This window comes from Melitaea cinxia, chromosome 13 (assembly GCF_905220565.1).
Source record: "Melitaea cinxia chromosome 13, ilMelCinx1.1, whole genome shotgun sequence".
In the NCBI taxonomy this organism is placed as follows: domain Eukaryota; kingdom Metazoa; phylum Arthropoda; class Insecta; order Lepidoptera; family Nymphalidae; genus Melitaea; species Melitaea cinxia.
Genome location: NC_059406.1, coordinates 11,047,763 through 11,066,484, shown reverse-complemented (window position 1 = coordinate 11,066,484; position 18,722 = coordinate 11,047,763). Strand labels below are relative to the sequence as shown.

The 18,722-nt window shown below is 34.4% G+C and overlaps 1 protein-coding gene across 1 annotated transcript in view; it reads left to right on the top strand.

Annotated features, from left to right (window-relative positions):
* Positions 1-18,722, top strand: part of LOC123658898 (probable phospholipid-transporting ATPase IM) — a 41,009-nt gene that overhangs the window by 3,860 nt on the left and 18,427 nt on the right. Inside the window, exons 2-5 of the mRNA XM_045594188.1 lie at positions 10,954-11,012; positions 11,662-11,874; positions 15,227-15,432; positions 18,203-18,333. Of these exons, the coding sequence (XP_045450144.1) occupies positions 10,954-11,012; positions 11,662-11,874; positions 15,227-15,432; positions 18,203-18,333 (609 nt within the window). The remainder of the gene's footprint in view (positions 1-10,953; positions 11,013-11,661; positions 11,875-15,226; positions 15,433-18,202; positions 18,334-18,722) is intronic.

Here is an 18,722-nt window from a genome sequence, read left to right as displayed (position 1 = left end):
CGAGGTACTACGCCGGAGGCGTGGTCCAGGAGTGTGGTGGTGCTGTTCTTTAAGAGAGGTGATAAATCTCTGTTGAAGAATTACAGACCGATCTCACTTCTGAGCAACGTCTATAAGCTGTTTTTGAGGGTTGTTACGAAACGTCTTGCCAGAAGACTCGACGAATTCCAACCACCAGAGCAGGCTGGGTTTCGAAATGACTACAGCACCGTAGACCACATCCATACTGTTCGGCAGATTATTCAAAAGAAAAGAATATAATCAGCCGCTGTGTATGGCATTTGTGGACTACGAGAAAGCCTTCGACCCTGTCGAGACCTGGGCTTTACTGGACTCTCTACAGGGATGTCATATCGACTGGAGATATATCGAGGTGCTGAGGTGTATGTACGCCGCGGCGACGATGACCGTTCATGTCCAGGACCAGAAAACAAGACCTATTTCCCTCCGGCGTGGGATAAGACAGGGAGATGTAATATCACTGAAACTGTTTACCACTGCGCTGGAGGATGTCTTTAAGACCTTGGATTGGGGGTAACGAGGTATCAACGTCAACGGTGAATACATCTCTCACCTTCGTTTCGCCGACGATATTGTCATCTTTGCGGAGACGTTAGGCCAAAATTAGGCCAAATGCTGGCAGGCCTAAACGAGTCCTCCCGACGTGTCGGTCTCTGTATGAACTTGTATAAAACGAAAGTTATGTTTAACAATCAAGTCATACCGAGACTAGTATCAGTGAATGAAGTTCTCGAAGTTGTTCAAGATTATATTTACCTAGGCGATACTATCAAACTAGGCCGCAACAACTTCGAGAAGGAGGCCGACAGGAGGATTCGGTTGGGCTGGGTGGCGTTTGACAGGCTTCGTCGAGTCTTCACTTCGAAGATTCCGCAATGCTTGAAGACAAAAGTCTTCGACCAATGCGTCCTGCATGTGTTAACATACGGAGCCGAGACGTGGACACTGACGAAGGGACTGGTCCACAAGTTTAAAGTCGCTCAACGTGCAATGGAACGGGCTATGCTTGGGGTTTCTCTCAAAGATAGGATTAGAAAAGAGACTATCGAGAGAACGAAAGTAACCGACATAGCCCACAGAATTAGCAGTCTTTGTCGCAGGACCGATGGCCGTTGGAGCAGACGGGTCCTGCAGTGGAGACCGCGTCTTGGCAAACGCAGTGTGGGACGTCCTCCGGCCCGTTGGACCGACGATCTACGTAAGATTGCCGGTGTAGGCTGGATAAGGATTGCGCAAAACCGAGATGTCTGGCGCGAACTCGGGGAGGCCTACGTCCAGCAGTGGACTGCAATAGGCTGAATAAATGTTTATTTTTACGCTTTGAGTTACACTTTGCTCTACTTATTAAATATGTTGTGATCGTTACATTGATAATTATAAAATAAAATAATATGCAGGAGATACGAGTACAATATTGTAATTCAAAAATTGAACAGCTTTACTTCAATTCAAACGCGTGTGGGTGTAGGCATCAAATACATCAAATATTACGTATATATGAATGAATATGGGGATAGTATACTTCGAGAAAATATAACAATGAGAGCAATATTCTCATATTTGTGTAAATAAAATGACTAAACAGGTTTTTTATTAAGATAACGAACAGCTGTTTATCATATATCTTATGCTTTAGCAGTAATGTCTTAATCTCGCTGCTTTACAGTTGGACACGTTTGAACTTTATTTATATTATTTTAAACCTCCAATATTGTCCGGCTTGAATGTATTCAACGAGTAAGAGGCGGCATAATGCACTCTTAATGTGAGCAATATAAAGCGATTTATTGAATAGATAATACTATTGAACTAGTTAACTTCCTATATATAGGTTTTTAATGTTACGTGTTCAACTAAACTTCTTTAAAAATTATTTCAAAAAAAATACGAACGAATTATAATGCACAACTATAATACAGTTCAGATTATAGAGACCTGTAATAGTTTTATTATAAGTAAAAATATATAGTTTATGTTTATACTTGTAATAAAACTATAGCGGGTCTCTACAATCTGTACTTTAGCTTAAACTGTAATTTACTTTATTATTGTCAGCCTGCTTGTCTTCTTAGCCCGACATCAACTGTTAACTGAAAACCCAAGTTAAGTCTCTGGAGACCTTAATCCCGGAATTCAGTACCTATCTCTTGGCAGTAGGGATCAAAGTTAAAATCTATAATCGAAAACGAAGTCACGGATACAGCTAGTCTTAATGTATATTGTGCAACAATGTCGTCAATAACATCTCGCTAATTGTCTCATAATATTGGACGCTAAAGAATACGCAATATTTACTTATAGCAGATGCAGAGATTTAAAAAAAAATAGTCTCCTCTTTCGGTGTCACTTATCATTTTTTTCAAATAGACCAGACATCATAAATCATCATTGGCCTTAGTCCGTCTATTGCAGACGATTTAGACAGTGTCAGACACTGTGTCGCCTAGGCCACTCTTTAGGAAAACGTAGTTGCCTAAGCTCTGCGCCACCCTCTTGACCTTACTGGCTAGGCCCACAGGAACGACGAGTCGATACGTGTGGAGCCAGTTCAGCTGCAGGAGTCTTTCGCATTTTAGAGCTATGTCACGAATGCTTGACGGATACCCCATTCCGGGTTTTAAATGAAGTTTTCCTTCTCCAGGACCCTAATGATTTTGAGCCAGGTTTATCCCACGGTCGCCTTTTACGACCTCCATAGGAACAAAGGGGGTGGTGCTATTCTACTCGGCCGACACCACGCGGCATACATAATGCTCCTGTTATAGTAATTAGTAAAAACCGCTTTATTGTCGATGGCTCAGAAAAAAAGAAAATCATGCGTCAAGGGTCTGGAAATACGAATTCAAACGCAATAACCACAATATAAATCCTGTGATTACTCATGACAAAAGTAATTGTCAAAAGTGGTGATCAAACTGTGCTGAATACAGCGCCAATCTACGATGGGTTTGCGCATTGATCACTTGGTACAAGCTTAAGCGGAAAAAAGACAAATTTTATTGCTTTTACAGAATACCAGGCTTAAATTAGCGATGAGTATTTAATGATGATTAATCACGCCATTTTAATTATTTATTTATTATTTAAATAGTCAAATATTTTTATAATAATAAACTATTTAAAATTTTATTCATATAACTGTTTTGCTGTGTATAAAAATATATGATAATTTGTGTAATAGATAAAATTAATTGATAATTTATAACGTAAAAATAAAAGATTTGATTGTACGAACAGCAGCGCTATTCATATAATTTCAAGTGGAACATACAATAAATCTAATAAAATACGTTTCGTGAGTCACACTGATTTTTTTTTGTCACTGAAATATTTTTACTTCGATCCCCTCGTGCTAGTGGTTATCACATATCAAGAAAAATGTTACAAAACATAATTCAAAACGTTCGAAAAACTATAAGAGTATTTATAGAAGAGTATTTATAGACACCAAAAATAGTTGCAAAAAATGTACAGACAAGCGTTTTGGAATTCTCTGATTTATTATTGCTTGAGAACTAACTATCCTGATACTCAGTAAATATGTTTAAAAATATCACTAGTCCAACCAAGAAACCTTATATACATAAATGAACAGCATATTCCCCTTTATTAGGTTCCAGGACGCGACGTGGGCAGTCTTTTTGTTGTTTTTGTTGTTGTGATGTGACTCTGTAAAGATGCAGTAGTATTTTTATTTTCTAGTTTTTAGTTTTTATTTCGCATTCTGTTTAATTCATTTAGTGCTTCATTATTGCAAGGCCCATCTTAAATATTGAGGTTGTATAGTGCACTGTATTCTTCTTGTCAAGCCCTTTTATTTGATACCCATATTGGTGGGATTGATAAAAAATTGTTATCAGACATTTGGTAGCGGCGGCCAGCTTAGATTTCAATTTTGCATAGTAAATTGTATTCTACTTGTTGAGACCTTTCATTTGATACCCATGTTGATGGGATTGATAAAACCTAAGTTATCCGCCATTTTGTAGAGGCCGCCATCTTGGATTTTAATTTTATATAGTACATTGATTATACTGGTTGAGCACTTTCATTTGATACCCATATTGATGGGATCGATAAAACCTACGTTATCCGCCATTTTGTAGCGGCCGCCATCTTGTATTTAAATTTTTTATAGTATATTGTATTCTGCTTGTTGAGCCCTTTCATTTGATACCCATATTGATGGGATTAATAAAACCTACGTTATCCGCCATTTTGTAGCGGCCGCCATCTTGGATTTCAATTTTTTATAGTATATTGTATTCTGCTTGTTGAGCCCTTTCATTTGATACCCATATTGATGGGATTAATAAAACATAAATTATCCGCCATTTTGTAGCGGCGGCCATCTTGAATTTATAATGATAATGAATAAATATAATTGTATTGTCACCAAAATTCAAAGTGTATACAAAATTTCAGATTAATCGGTTGACAGGAAGAGGGTGAAATTTGAATTACTAAATTTGACCCAAGAATAAATAATAAAAAATAAATAAAACAAACGGGGTGAGCTAAATAAAACCGTTTAAAAAACAAGCTTTTACCGCAAACGTGAAAGTTTATAAAGTTATAGGATCAATCATTTCTTAAAGGTTAACCCATATATAAACTCGCCAATCCGTTTTCGATCCACATGATTTAGCCCCTGAGCCATCCGTTTCTAGACCTAGTTGTACAAATATTGACGAATTCAACTGTTGACAAGTCACAAAGTACGAGACACATTCGATTAGTCACACTATATTACGTCACTGCTATACAATCGGACTCTTTGCCGATTTTGCCTATCGGTACTATAACCTTGATTGAGCCCATTGTATTTTCGTAAAACTAGCATCCATCTGCGGCTTCGCCCGCATAAAACCGGTAGTATTTTTATTTCTAAAACTGTAATATTCTAATATCGGCTAGCCTCGCTTTTGCAACTCTGTTGATTGATCCAGTCCTATTCATCGTAGCGTGATGTTATATAGCCTATAGAACCGGTAGAATTTTTATTTCTAAAACTGTAATATTCTAATATCGGCTAGCCTCGCTTTTGCAACTCTGTTGATTGATCCAGTCCTATTCATCGTAGCGTGATGTTATATAGCCTATAGCCTTCCTCGATAAAAGGTCAAACATTGGAAGAATTTTTCAATTCGAACAAGTCAGTAGTTTTAGAGATCAGCGCGTTCATTCAAACAAACTCATCAGCTTTATAATTGTATCTATAGATTTAATTCGATATTTTACAGTAAGTCCTCAGACTATTCAGTTAATTATAAGTTTTAAAATGAATTTGGTTTTTGGCCTAAGCGGAGGATCTCTTTTGCGTGCCAATATGTAGCTATCTACAAATATATATGTCTGTGTCTTGGGCATAGGGCTGCCATTCGTTTAAATTTTCTGGAACCCTCATCGTTGGCTACGCACGCGCCTTTGAAGAACTTTTCAAGTATCCGGGATCGCAAGTACAGAAAATATATGAATTGAATTGAAAGGTGTATTCATTTGTTTCTGAAGTAATACGATAAAATATATGATATTTATCAGCCGTAGGAACTCAATAAAAAATTAGAGCTAAACAATAATATAAATTTACAACTTCAATGAGATAAATGTTTATCTAATCTCTTAACTTCTGTGATTGTATTTGGTATATTGTAGCAAATCTTAAAAACGTACAACAATCATTAACATTAAAAGACATGCAAAAATAAACAAATCAGCAATGAAACGTTAAAATTGTATTGAGCTGTTGTAAAACAGGAAAACTTCTTGAAAAGCGTATGGAAATGTTTTATATGTTTATCAGTTTTCAAACTTTTCGTCCATACTCGGTATAAAGCTAGTAATAATTGCGATTTCCTAAAATCGGTTAAATTATTGGGATCGTCATTTCGACAACTAATTAGTACCAAATCAGCTACAAATTTTGTTTTACTGATTTTATGTTATAAAACTGTCAATTACTTGAACGAAATAAAACTTTTCCACCGCCTAACCAACCTGTCGTGCACTATATGCCAGTACGATATTTTTTTGCATGTAATTCATACATCAAATCAGTATTATAATTATATAAATAGATAGATACATTGTATAGTCAGTGTCATAACGAGAATTATTATTTTCGCATTGGTACCCTCAAAATAAGAATGCATATGAATTTAGGCATGCGCTCCACCTTAGACTATCACGTCAGTCACCACTTATAAACATTGATCAGATACATATGGTTAAACAATATGTTTACAATGTGTCATACGGGATTTACATGCCTCGATTACTATGTTCGTACTTGTTAGTTTTATTTTTGGCTACTACTTTACTGCAATAAATCGCAGCGTGATAAGTAGTACATAGTGATGGTACCTATATTTAATGTCTCATTCCTCGTACATTTATTGATAGACTGTTGCTTTAATGCAATTTTTTTTTTTTATTAATTACCTAAACCGGTGACTTCCGTGTTAGACATACTTATATATCTTTTGTCAGGATACACAACGAAAGTATCTTTTCTTATTGCAGCACACGTTTACGTAACTGTAACACATAAATTCACTGCTAAACGACTCGGCCGTTTTGAAACTACGAGCAGCAATGTTCTAGTAATTATACTTGAAATAATGTAGACTAATAGAAAGCAATTTCAATAATAATTGTTCTTTACGTTTTTAAATGATAATTAGTTCTTAAGAAAAACCGTAGTAGGAAGAGACTATATTATTATGTTATCTCTTGTGATTTATAGTAACATATTTACTCGTTAATCTTCTTAACAACACAATGTGCTAGTCAGCTAGTTCCTTTTATAAGTGATTTCTAAAAAGAGAATGATATATTCCTTCCTTCCTATAATGAATTGATTGATGAAAACATCTCTTATTTCTAAGGTTTAAAATATCAATATAATACATTAAATATATAATATCATATAAAGCATACATTATTTTTATTGACAAAGAATTGAAATTAAAACCAAATAGTCTAAGATACGAACTGGATGTGATCTTCACCCATCTGCTTAATGGATAAAAATTAAATAATTATCTTCTTTAGTATGTTAAAGATAAAAAGCGAAAAAGTTGGCTGGAAAATTCCTGGCTGGCTACATTATATTCGCCAACCACCATTCAAACTAGGTAGCAGGCAAGCCCATGTCATCCTATTCGCAATGAAACAGCGCTCGTTTTGATGTAAGATTTATTTATTGAACATGAGGGTGAAAGTAACTATAACAATACATATTAATATACTTGTTTATACTCGCCACCCAGTAGTTATGCCAGGAAAATAATACATAACCCAACGTTTGCGTTTTCTACAGATGCATTAAATTTATTCCTTAAACTCGTAGGTGCATTTTAATTAAATATATTTTTTTTTCAATTGTGAATTAAATATAGCCTGGCCAGAATTTTTCAAGCAACCCTTTCGCGATTATTATTCTAATATACTAAAATAAACATAAAATAATTTTAATCCATTAAGCAGATTGTGGAAGTTCGTCTCTAGTTCGTGTCTCCTACTCAAAAGGAATGTGAAAATGTAATTCGATCCCTATGGATAAAAAGTGAGAAAGTATATTTTTAATTGATAACAATGTGAAATTGTTTTAATCGTAAATGCTTCTATTTCTATTCTCCGAAAAACTGCAATAAATTGTTTTTTTTTTTTCGTTATATGCCAAGATAAGATAAAAGAAAATTTAACAAAAAACCGATACATTTTACGAAAAATAATGTTAATGCAAAGTTCGCCAGCTGAACTAGTTTACATTAAAGCAATTTCTACAACAATTAAGTAATTGTTGTTCAATCGATTGTTTTGAACGCCGTTATTTTGCACATCGTAATCGAGTTCAGTAAAGTAGAAAGTATTGAATGTTCCCGGTACTCACAGTTAGAGTTTGGCTCGTAGAAGCCGTGTAACTATACGTTTATGCCTTGAGCACGCTTCTATTGAATGCATTCTATTTTAATATGCCATGGTTCTATATGAATTATATTTTATATACGTCCATGAAACAATCGTTATTCTTTACAAGAGGTATAAGTTGCTTTATAGTGTAATTATGCAACGCAGAAGACTCGTTTCCTTATTGTTTATATAGATAGCATTTTTAAAATTTGATTTAAATCTAAGCGCTAATTTCTGGTCGGTAAGGCTTCTTCAATTTATACCTATCTCCAGTACGAAACTTGACCTCACTATAAGACACAACCTTTGTTTGGTCATTAGCCTTCTTTGTTTGGTCTACATTCGATTTTCTTGGTATTTCTCTAATTTTTATCCTAATCTTCCATCACTCATCATCATCACTTCAGCCTATCGCAGTCCACTGCTGGACATAGGCCTCCCCAAGTTCGCGCCACACATCCCGGTCTTCCGCAATCCTCATCCAGCCTACACCGGCAATCTTACGTAGATCGTCGGTCCAACGGGCCGGAGGACGTCCCACACTGCGTTTGCCAAGACGCGGTCTCCACTCTAGGACCCGTCTACTCCAACGGCCATAGGTCCTGCGACACAGATGACCAGCCCACTGCCACTTCAACTTGCTAATTCTGTGGGCTATGTCGGTTACCTTCGTTCTCTCGCGGATAGTCTCATTTCTAATCCTGTCTTTGAGAGAGACCCCAAGCATAGCCCGTTCCATTGCACGTTGAGCGACTTTAAACTTGTGGACCAGTCCCTTGGTCCGTGTCCACGTCTCGGCTCTGTATGTTAACACAGGCAGGACGCATTGCTCGAAAACTTTTGTCTTCAAGCATTGCGGAATCTTCGAAGTGAAGACTGGACGGAGTCTGCCAAACGCCGCCTAGCCCAACCGAATCCTCCTATCGGCCTCCTTCTCGAAGTTGTTGCGGCCTAGTTGGATAGTATGGCCTAGGTAAATATAATCCTGAACAACTTCGAGAAGGGTACCATCGACCGATACCGGTATCGGTATGACTTGGTTGTTAAACATAACTTTCGTCTTATCCAAGTTCATACAGAGACCGACACGTCGGGAGGACTCGTTTAGGCCGGCCAGCATTTGGCCTAACTCGTCCAGCGTCTCCGCAAAGATGACAATATCGTCGGCGAAACGAAGGTGAGAGATGAATTCACCGTTGACGTTGATGCCCCGTTCCCCCCAATCCAAGGTCTTAAAAACATCCTCTAGCGCACTGGTAAACAGTTTCGGTGATATTACATCCCCCTGTCTTACCCCGCGCCGGAGGGAAATAGGTCTTGTTCTTTGGTCATTGACATGAACGGTCATCGTCGCCGCGTCGTACATAGATTTCTAGAGACTAATCTTCCATGTTTAGTAATAATAGTTTTAGTCGAGTGGTCGCGTCTTATCAAGTTACCAAATACTCGTATCTTGCCTCTTCTCATGTCTATCCTTTAATTTTTTTTTTTACTAATAGTACCTATAACAACATCTACATAAATAAATATATGTAAATAACTTATAAGAAAGACGTGAATAAGTTATAATCTAACGTATTTTTTTTTTTTTTTGAATAATTTACGCTTTTTATTGACATCACGAATCCGTCGAGATGTATTAGACTTGTTGTTACAGTCTCATTACAAATGTGTTATCTTCTTAATATATATAAATTACACTTCACGTTATTAGTCCGCAATGGACGTCTAAATTACTTAACCGATTTATAATAATAAATACATAATTTTGAAATAAAATATTATTAAACAAATTTGCACACCGTGTGCAATATCCAACTTGAAAGATAGGCTATATTTCGATATATTACGCTTCAGCCTGTAATATCCCACTACTGGGCATAGGCCTCTTTCCCCATGTAGGAGAAGGATCAGAGCTTAATCCACCACGCTGCTCCAATGCGGGTTGGCGGATATATTCCCTACTATGAGTAACGATCGCTATCAGGTGTACATGATAACAACCGTGACCGACGGCTTAACGTGCTCTCCGAGGCACGGTGGGGAGACCCACAAGGACTGCACAAACACCCAGACTACGGCAAACACCTGTATGGCCAATACAAATGTTTGTTATGTGCGGGGATCGAACCTGCAACCGCCAGCGCAACAGGTACAATCCATGGCTGTAACTGTTGCGCCAACGCGGCCTCTTCGATATATATATAATTATTATGTTTAAAAAATGGTGGTACGAAGTTCGCAAGGTCGGCTAGTATAATTGATAAATATTTAAGTATTTTATAATATTAAAATATAGGAACCAAAGGAAAGACTTGTTGCTAGTCAACATTTAATGCGAAACTGATTTACCTTCATTTAACATAATAATTTAATACTTACAAACATATTTCGTAGTACCCTCACTAGTCGGTACTTACATATATATCAAATAATATAGTTATTGACTGGCCCGTTGACGCAGTTCAACACGGCTCTGCTTTCCGATGTTGGGTCATGGGATTGATCTACCAAATCTGAAAATATGTGCAATATTCACATGTATTTTAAGAAACTAAAATATAAATTTGCATTAAAGTCCAATATTGCCTTCAATCAGACATTAACTCACGTACCCTTAGAAGCAGACAACCGTGTGTATATGTTAAAAATGTACACGTTATATTAGAATGAAATACAGTAAATTTCACTATTATAGCTTGATATTAAAGTTAATATTAACTGAACCTTTGACTTGATTATTGGGGCATTTTTATCTGTTGAATTTCGATTACGTGCTTAAAATTACGCATATCATTTAACACTGAAAAACAATATAAAGCAGATTTATGAAATTATTAAAAATAATAAACAATAACTATAATAACTTATATCTGTGTTGTAAATTTAAGCGTAGTTCTCGAAAGTTTTTCTTCTTGAAAACTACGAAAAAAAGATTTCGTTTTGTTCAACTACATTTAAAAAATAGGATTTTTATAAAGTAACAATCGCTTGAATCGCTCGTGTTCTTTGTTGCAGAGAATGAACGGAGAATCAAAGCCAACAACCGAGAGTACAACGCGCAGTTCCGCTACGCTGTAAGTTAATGTCTTTTAAATACCTTTTTTATTTTCTACAGCAAAGTAGTAGACCTAAATTACAAAATATACTTATAATTTAGGCTCTGAATTCCAACTGTTGTATATGTTATGGACGTGTATATAATTCTTCTGCCGCATAGGTAACGAGCATTGTAAATAATGCTCGGTCGATTTGATTATTGTAGGTATTTCTATTTTTTTTATTAAACTTCCATATTGGGCTCTTATCAAACTGCGCGGTCATTTTATAAACGACTTCCAAAGAAGGAGGAGGTTCTCAATTCGATTACTATTTTTTTCGTTTTTTTTACCATCAGAACTTTTGACTAAATAGACCGATTTCCGACTATTTTCTCGTCTACTTACGTTGTTTTACTTATCGATGTAATTGAAGTCGGTTTTTTTTTCGTTTGCGAGCAATCACAATTATATGATGCCAAATTAATCACTTGATCCATAACATATACAGTCTTTTTATCTTCTTGGCAACCATGCAGCTTCTATATTACATACTCATATAAGGATCTCAACGAAGTCATCGCATTTTTAATAATTTTAATAAGCTTAAAAACGTATCGTATACCTTATTTAGACACGTTTGTTTAAATGAATGTTTAATTTTGTTGTCTCATCGTATTTGTTTCAGAACAATTATATCAAAACATCGAAGTACTCGATCATCACGTTCCTGCCATTAAACTTGTTGGAGCAGTTCCAGCGTCTGGCCAATTTCTATTTCCTGTGTCTGCTGGTTCTTCAGCTTATACCGGCCATATCGTCCCTCACGCCGATAACCACCGCGATACCCCTCATCGGTGTGCTCGCCCTCACTGCCGTTAAAGACGCCTACGACGACTTTGTAAGTACGAGAACTTACATCTGCAAATTTATAATATATAAATAAATATCTTTAATATACACACACGGTAATCTAAGGTAAGCAACATAATCTATATAAGGTAACAGTCGACTACAGTACTACCCAGAATCATTTTGTCCGAAGTAGCCTCACTTCGGCGCGCATGTAGCCCTGGCGCAGCCCGCGCGCGCATCATGGTGCGCAAATACAGCAGGAAGTTTCAAATTAATTTAAAATTTACTTAAGTTTTTTGTACTAACCAATATTTTATACTAAAAATGAACATTAAATTATTAATAAAAAGATAATATTTAACTATTAAAGTACATTCGTAATGTTTATTTTTTAATCGACTTCAAAAAAGGAGGACGACAATTCGACTGTATTTTGTAATGTATGTTATCTCAGAACTTTTGACTGCGTAGACCAATTTCAATAATTCTTTTTTCAATCGAAAGCTGATGCTTGTCATGTAATACCATTAAAATTTGATCGAGATTTGACTATTTCTTTTTGAGTTATCTCTATTAACGCATATTTACCCCACTAGTTTTTCGTCTACCTACGTTGTACTGGTCGATGTAATTGAGTTGGTATTTTTCGTTTGCGATCAAACATTATTATTTATTTTTTTTATATTTTCACCCATTTCATAAATAGTTAAGATTCTAAGTGACATTGACTATTTTTTTTTTTTTTTTTTTTTTGAAATAATAAATATTTCTTATATAACAAGTACCGTTATAAGAAATTTTAACTTTTTATAAAACATTTTTTTAAACATAATTTTCAGTTTCTTTGTTTCTATAAGGTTAAGAGTGCTTCAATAAATCCACCATTATTTCATTTAACTACTATGGTCGAATCTTCATAATTTTTACTAGTAAATAACTGCAAAATATATTTCGTAGTCCTAATTAATGCAATATTCATTGGCAGTAAGTAACACATGGTTTCGAAGTTTTGTTTTCACTCACTAAATCTTCTTTATTATTTATACTTGAAAAATAAGCCCTTGAATTAATATTTCACATTCGTCACAGTAGCCTAGTAAAGGCTATCTATAGACAATAAATAAAATATTATCACCGCTTGGTAAGTAATATGACTATATTACTTACCAAGCGGTGATATTGTCCCATTGGCGCTAAATAGACCTATTTCGCAGCACTGGTCGACTACTGTATACTTAGAAAAAAAAATCCGATAAGTATACGTTTAAATAACACAATTATAGATAAATACATAAATTACACCCAAACTTAAGGCGGGAATTAAACCCATAAACTCCAGAGTAGAAGTCATTGCAAAACTGCGCCAACAGGCTAATCGAAATTTGAGCTTAAGTACATAACCACGTTCTATTGTTTCCGCGTATCTATCTGTAATATATCCATTAGTAAGTATAAAGCAGAGCATCATTGCATAGTAACCAGAAGTTTGGCACAACTGTTTTATTTCACACTCAACAATATTGTTTACGTATTTCAAATGTATTTTATTTATTTTTAGTTTTATTACATTTTAAATTATATACAAACTTTGAATTATATACGTTTTCTTGTGTGAAGGGACTGGTTTGTTTATGTGATTCGTAAAACTGAAGTTTGCAAAAACGTTCAAAGTAATGTTTTTTGAAGTTCACTATATAAAGGTACAGACAAACCATCCTTCTATCCTATGATAAGGCCCATCTTTTGATCCGTATTTGGTAGACAAGAAAGCTCTACAAAACACTGATTATAGATGCTACCAATCGAACATTGACAAAACCTATTTGAACTACTATCAGTTGAATTTATTTGGGTTATATTTTGTCCCCGCTTGCAATAATTTGAAAACTTTTAACAATATCTTTAGTTTATTAAGTATCGAATGGAATATAATACACGGTGCACTGAATACACTTCACACTAAATTCTTAAGCTTGTTTTTCCCTTTTTAGTGGTTATTTGTCGCTGTCGAGTTTTTTGTTGTCTTAATAAATAGCTTTTATATAAGACTTTTTAGATTATCATTAATAAATAAGCACCTTTCTGAAACCTAAGTTTCTTTTCTAAGCAAAGCAATGCGATTTTTTTTTGATCTCTCGAGGGTGCTTCGTTGGATTTAAGGGTATATATTTCTGAAATTAGCTAATCTAGTCCCTAACGTGATACTCCACTCGATATGTTTAGTAGACATATTTTTGTTAATTTGTGTTTTGTGGGGTCAAAATCCGCCATTTTGATTTTTTTTTTATGTACCCAGTGTTACTCGGGCCGTAAAGACGAATCTTACAACACCTCAAACGTTAAAAACCTTCAGTCCGTATAGGCTGTAGAGAAAAACATAAAAATCTGCACACATACATACATACATACATACACTCGAAAAACATTAGCCTGCTTCGGTAGATGGGTAAAAATAAAAAAAAATAGAAATTAATAATATGTTAAAATAAGCGTTATGGATGTATCACAGAAGTGGTTTTTTTAATGGATCGGTAGTTGGCGCCAAACAAAATTATTTATATCTCGTTTCACATACCTACTCATATAAACGACTTATACCATTTACAACTAGAGACTTAGTGAAACTTAATCAGTTTCTATCGTATAATCGTAACGTAAAGAAATACTCACAACGGATATGAGTAACGTGTGATAAGAGAACGATTACACGTTATGCCAAGGTAAATACTTTGCGTATGTTTATATACTTATCAACGTAATACTTTATAAACATATGCATAAATTAAAATTGTTTTAAATGTTTTATTAAGGAAAACTAGTTCAGAAATTCTAAACGTACCTGAACAATTTAACAAATGAAATTGTAAGCTTAATTAAAGAATACTTACCCTAGATCTTTCTTCGAGATTAACTTAGATTATTATTATTGTTACATATTTTCATTATTTAATCTTTATACACAAAGACTAATTTAATACGAAATCGTAAAGAAAGAAAATATAACAATAAGGTGACCTTATCACTCCTTAGCGATTTCTTCCAGGCAATCTTATAGTTAAAATTGTTATAAAGTTTTATTTTTATTAATTCGCATAATTCTAAAAGAATTATGTGAAAACGATTGTAGCATTAGACTATATACTTACAAATAATAAATGTTAGTTGCATCAAGAGCGTAACAAAAACGTGTTTATCGTTTTTTTTTTTTTGAAGATATATATGTTTATTTTTTTTTTGGTAATTAGCAGAATTAACTAATTACTTGACCCAGTTATAATGTCAGGCTCAAACGTATTTTAGTTACTTTTAATTTCATTTTGTTAATTAAGTTTTTATATTTTCTCATTAATAAAATGTGTTACTCATCGCTGTGTTTTAACGAGTCATGTTAATTACAGCAACGTCATCAGAACGACTCGCAAGTAAACCACAGGCGAGCGAAGACACTGCGTAATGGCAAGCTTGTGGAGGAGAAGTGGGCGTCTGTTCAGGTGGGAGACGTCATCAGGCTGGAGAACGACCAGTTCGTTGCAGCGGATATACTGCTTCTCAGCAGTTCGGAACCCAACGGGCTATGTTACATAGAGACTGCTGAACTAGACGGGTAAGTATTGACGCCTCACACTCAACCTCTCTCAGTAGGATAATAAATAAGTCGTTAGGTTGTCAGGAAACGAACACAAACGCCTCCAACCTCTGCAAACATTCTTATATGGACTATATAAATATTAGGTGTATTATTCTTTTTTTCATATGGAACTGTTCGTGGTCATTCATTTTATTTAAGAGGTGTGTTCTTGTGGTAGTGTAGGTTTTTAAGAGAAATAACCTATTACTTGTATCAATGTTTACAATTCACGTTTCAATGATCCAGTTGTGATAAATTGGATAAATCCTATGGATGAATCATAAAAATTTTCCTAGAAATATTAATGTTACTATATAGCGTTTTCTAACTGCCATAGATTTTAATCTAATAAAAACTTAAAGAGGTAAAACTTAAATTATTTGTTGTTGTTGTTTTACTAATCGTAACCTAGAAATAAGAAGTAGATTACCGTCACCCAGTTAGCGGTCATGTACCGCCGCTACAATTATATTTTACTATTGTACAAACTACGATATGGGAGATGGCGTGTAAAGTAAACTGTGCGGTTGCCAAAAACGCCGTCATAACATTAGACACGATATATAAATAACTTAATTTTTTGCGTGGAATTTGAACATCAACGTAGCTGACGTCATAGGCCTACCGCGTGTCGACGGCGACTATTTACGACGAAAATTTCGTCAATTGGTTACATTTAGTGTTTTACGAAACCAATTGCTGCGTAAAATAAATTATAATAAAAAATTACTTTATAAAAATGGAAAGCTGGATCTTTATATAGAAACTAAATCGCTGGATGTGTTCCGAAATACATCGAGCTTTCTGGCCAGGGTTACTGACATTTCGAATCGACGACGAATTGTACTGTTCTGAAAAAATGCCCTTATTATAAATGAGTAAAATTAACATATAATAATAAAGTATTTCATAATAATCTTAAAAATTATCATAATATTGTAGATGCTATGTCCTATTAGTTATGATACCTTGGTATGACTATGTGAGATTCATTGATTGGACTGAAATAGGATCAAATAGGATTTTTTTTATTACTGATAGAATAAACTTATTCTTTGAAAGCATGCCAATCCGACGTCGTCCCGAGACAGCCGTGAGGTATTGTAAGTCAATCGGCTCTTTATAATTAACATATGCTTGTGCGTGTATAACACGTTCTCCAATTTATGAAAATCGACAAATACAAGAAGTATTTTTAAATTAGCTATGTTATAGTCGCTGTGAATGCTCTTGAATATCTATACTAATCTATACCTTTTTGAGATATTAAAGACAAAATTGGGTTATTCGTTACTAATCTGTAAATTTATATTAACAACTCGTGACGTGCTCGCAACTTCTTCCGCATGGAATTTGACAAAAAAGTTATTGTTCAGTTATAAAATAAATAAATTTCTAAAATAAAAGTAAAAAAAAACGGTTATTTTAATACTACAAACAGGCACTCCAATTTTATTTATTTGTATAGATATTGTACTATTAACAAAGAGCTTGATCGAGACATAAAAGTAAACAAAGCTTAAAGCTTACAGTACCCGGCAATAAATTAATAATGCACATCGACCATTGAAAAGCGACAATCGGCTAATTTCTCAAGTAGGTATTATCTCGAGATAGATAGAGTAGGCGTACATCGAGATTGATAGAATACAATCAAAATAACTTTTTATGTATGTAAGGAATTGTATAGACTATATAATATTAAGATATGATTCATTCAATCGGCACTGTAATAAGAAATGATAATTAATGTACCGAAACTACGAAGAAGAAACCACTCGGGATTTCCAGTTAGACTTATAATATAAGAATACAACATACTGTAAATAGTACTCCTACGTATTTCTTATTATCGGTTAAGGTCATTGCTTGCTAAAACGTTAATCATACAGTGATTTAAGTATAAATGTGAAAGTGTTTATCATACTAAGACCCTGTCTTAAAATCACTGATTAACTCAAGTGCTATGATGTGACGATATATCAAGAGAAATCTGAAGATGTGGGTGGTGTTAAGTGTTTATGAATATGTATAATAGTCTTCGCTTAGTATTAAATTATGTTCAAATGTACTCTGAAACTATGGAACCGATTTGGATTATTCATAGTTATTATTTCTACGCTCTGAAAAATTCTATGGAGATTGTAATTTCGACCTTCTTGGCTACTCTATTCTAAGTGACGTTGGAGGAAAATTGCCAGTACTTTTGACACTATTAGCTACCAGTATCCAAATATGATAGGATGTTTGTATGTACACGATGTCTACGCTTCCAAAGGAACGAATAAATGAATGGATATATAATTTATTATTTTGACATAAAATTTCGTCCTTTAATTATCTTTAAAATGCCCAGTAATAGCTTAAATGAACGTTAAGCACACCTGACAACTGTAATCAGTTTGAACATTGTAACATCATAATGACTAGTTTACCATAGTGTAAAATTACGGTAATTTCTCTTCTTCGATTATTAAATTATATTTATCATAAATGCTCACTTATATGTTTAATTAGGTACTGTAAAATTATGATTTTCATAGGTATATGTTTTTTTTACTATTTACTCGTTATATAAACATTTTATATGTTTGTAAGTATATCGTCAAAGTGTGATATGCTACGTGTTTTTATTTACTTTATACAATTGTATATATGATAAAGTAAATTGTTGAACGTTGTTTCGGACATTTATGGTAAAGGTACTGAAATATTTTATTGACAATGCAAATTTATTTATTTTTAGAGAGACGAATCTGAAATGTCGTCAGTGCCTTCTAGAGACGGCTGCGATGGGTCAGGATGACGCACAACTCGGTGCCTTCGACGGCGAGATCGTCTGCGAAACGCCCAACAATCTACTTAATAAATTTGAAGGTATATAAATTCAGTATTTGTATTTTAAATAGTTTCACAAACACAAAATCGACGTAAAGTAGCTGACGTAAAGATAAAAGCCAGCATCCCTACCTTCGTCCCTCAGCTGTTTAGCCTGCCTTTTATTCATTTCTTTATTCAGGAACTCAATTATAGATGATTTAGTGTTACAAACGATTACCGGTCTCGGTGACCGCATAACACAAAAATAGCCACATATATTAAGAACACTTACATAACTATTTAAATAGCAATGAATGAATGCAACCTTTAAATGTTTAAAAACCTGTTTTCGATTCATTATTCAATTACGTAAATGATAACTTTTATGTCATTAAGTTATTGCACCTGAGATCGTATCAGAGATTTATGTGCTGACTATAACTGCG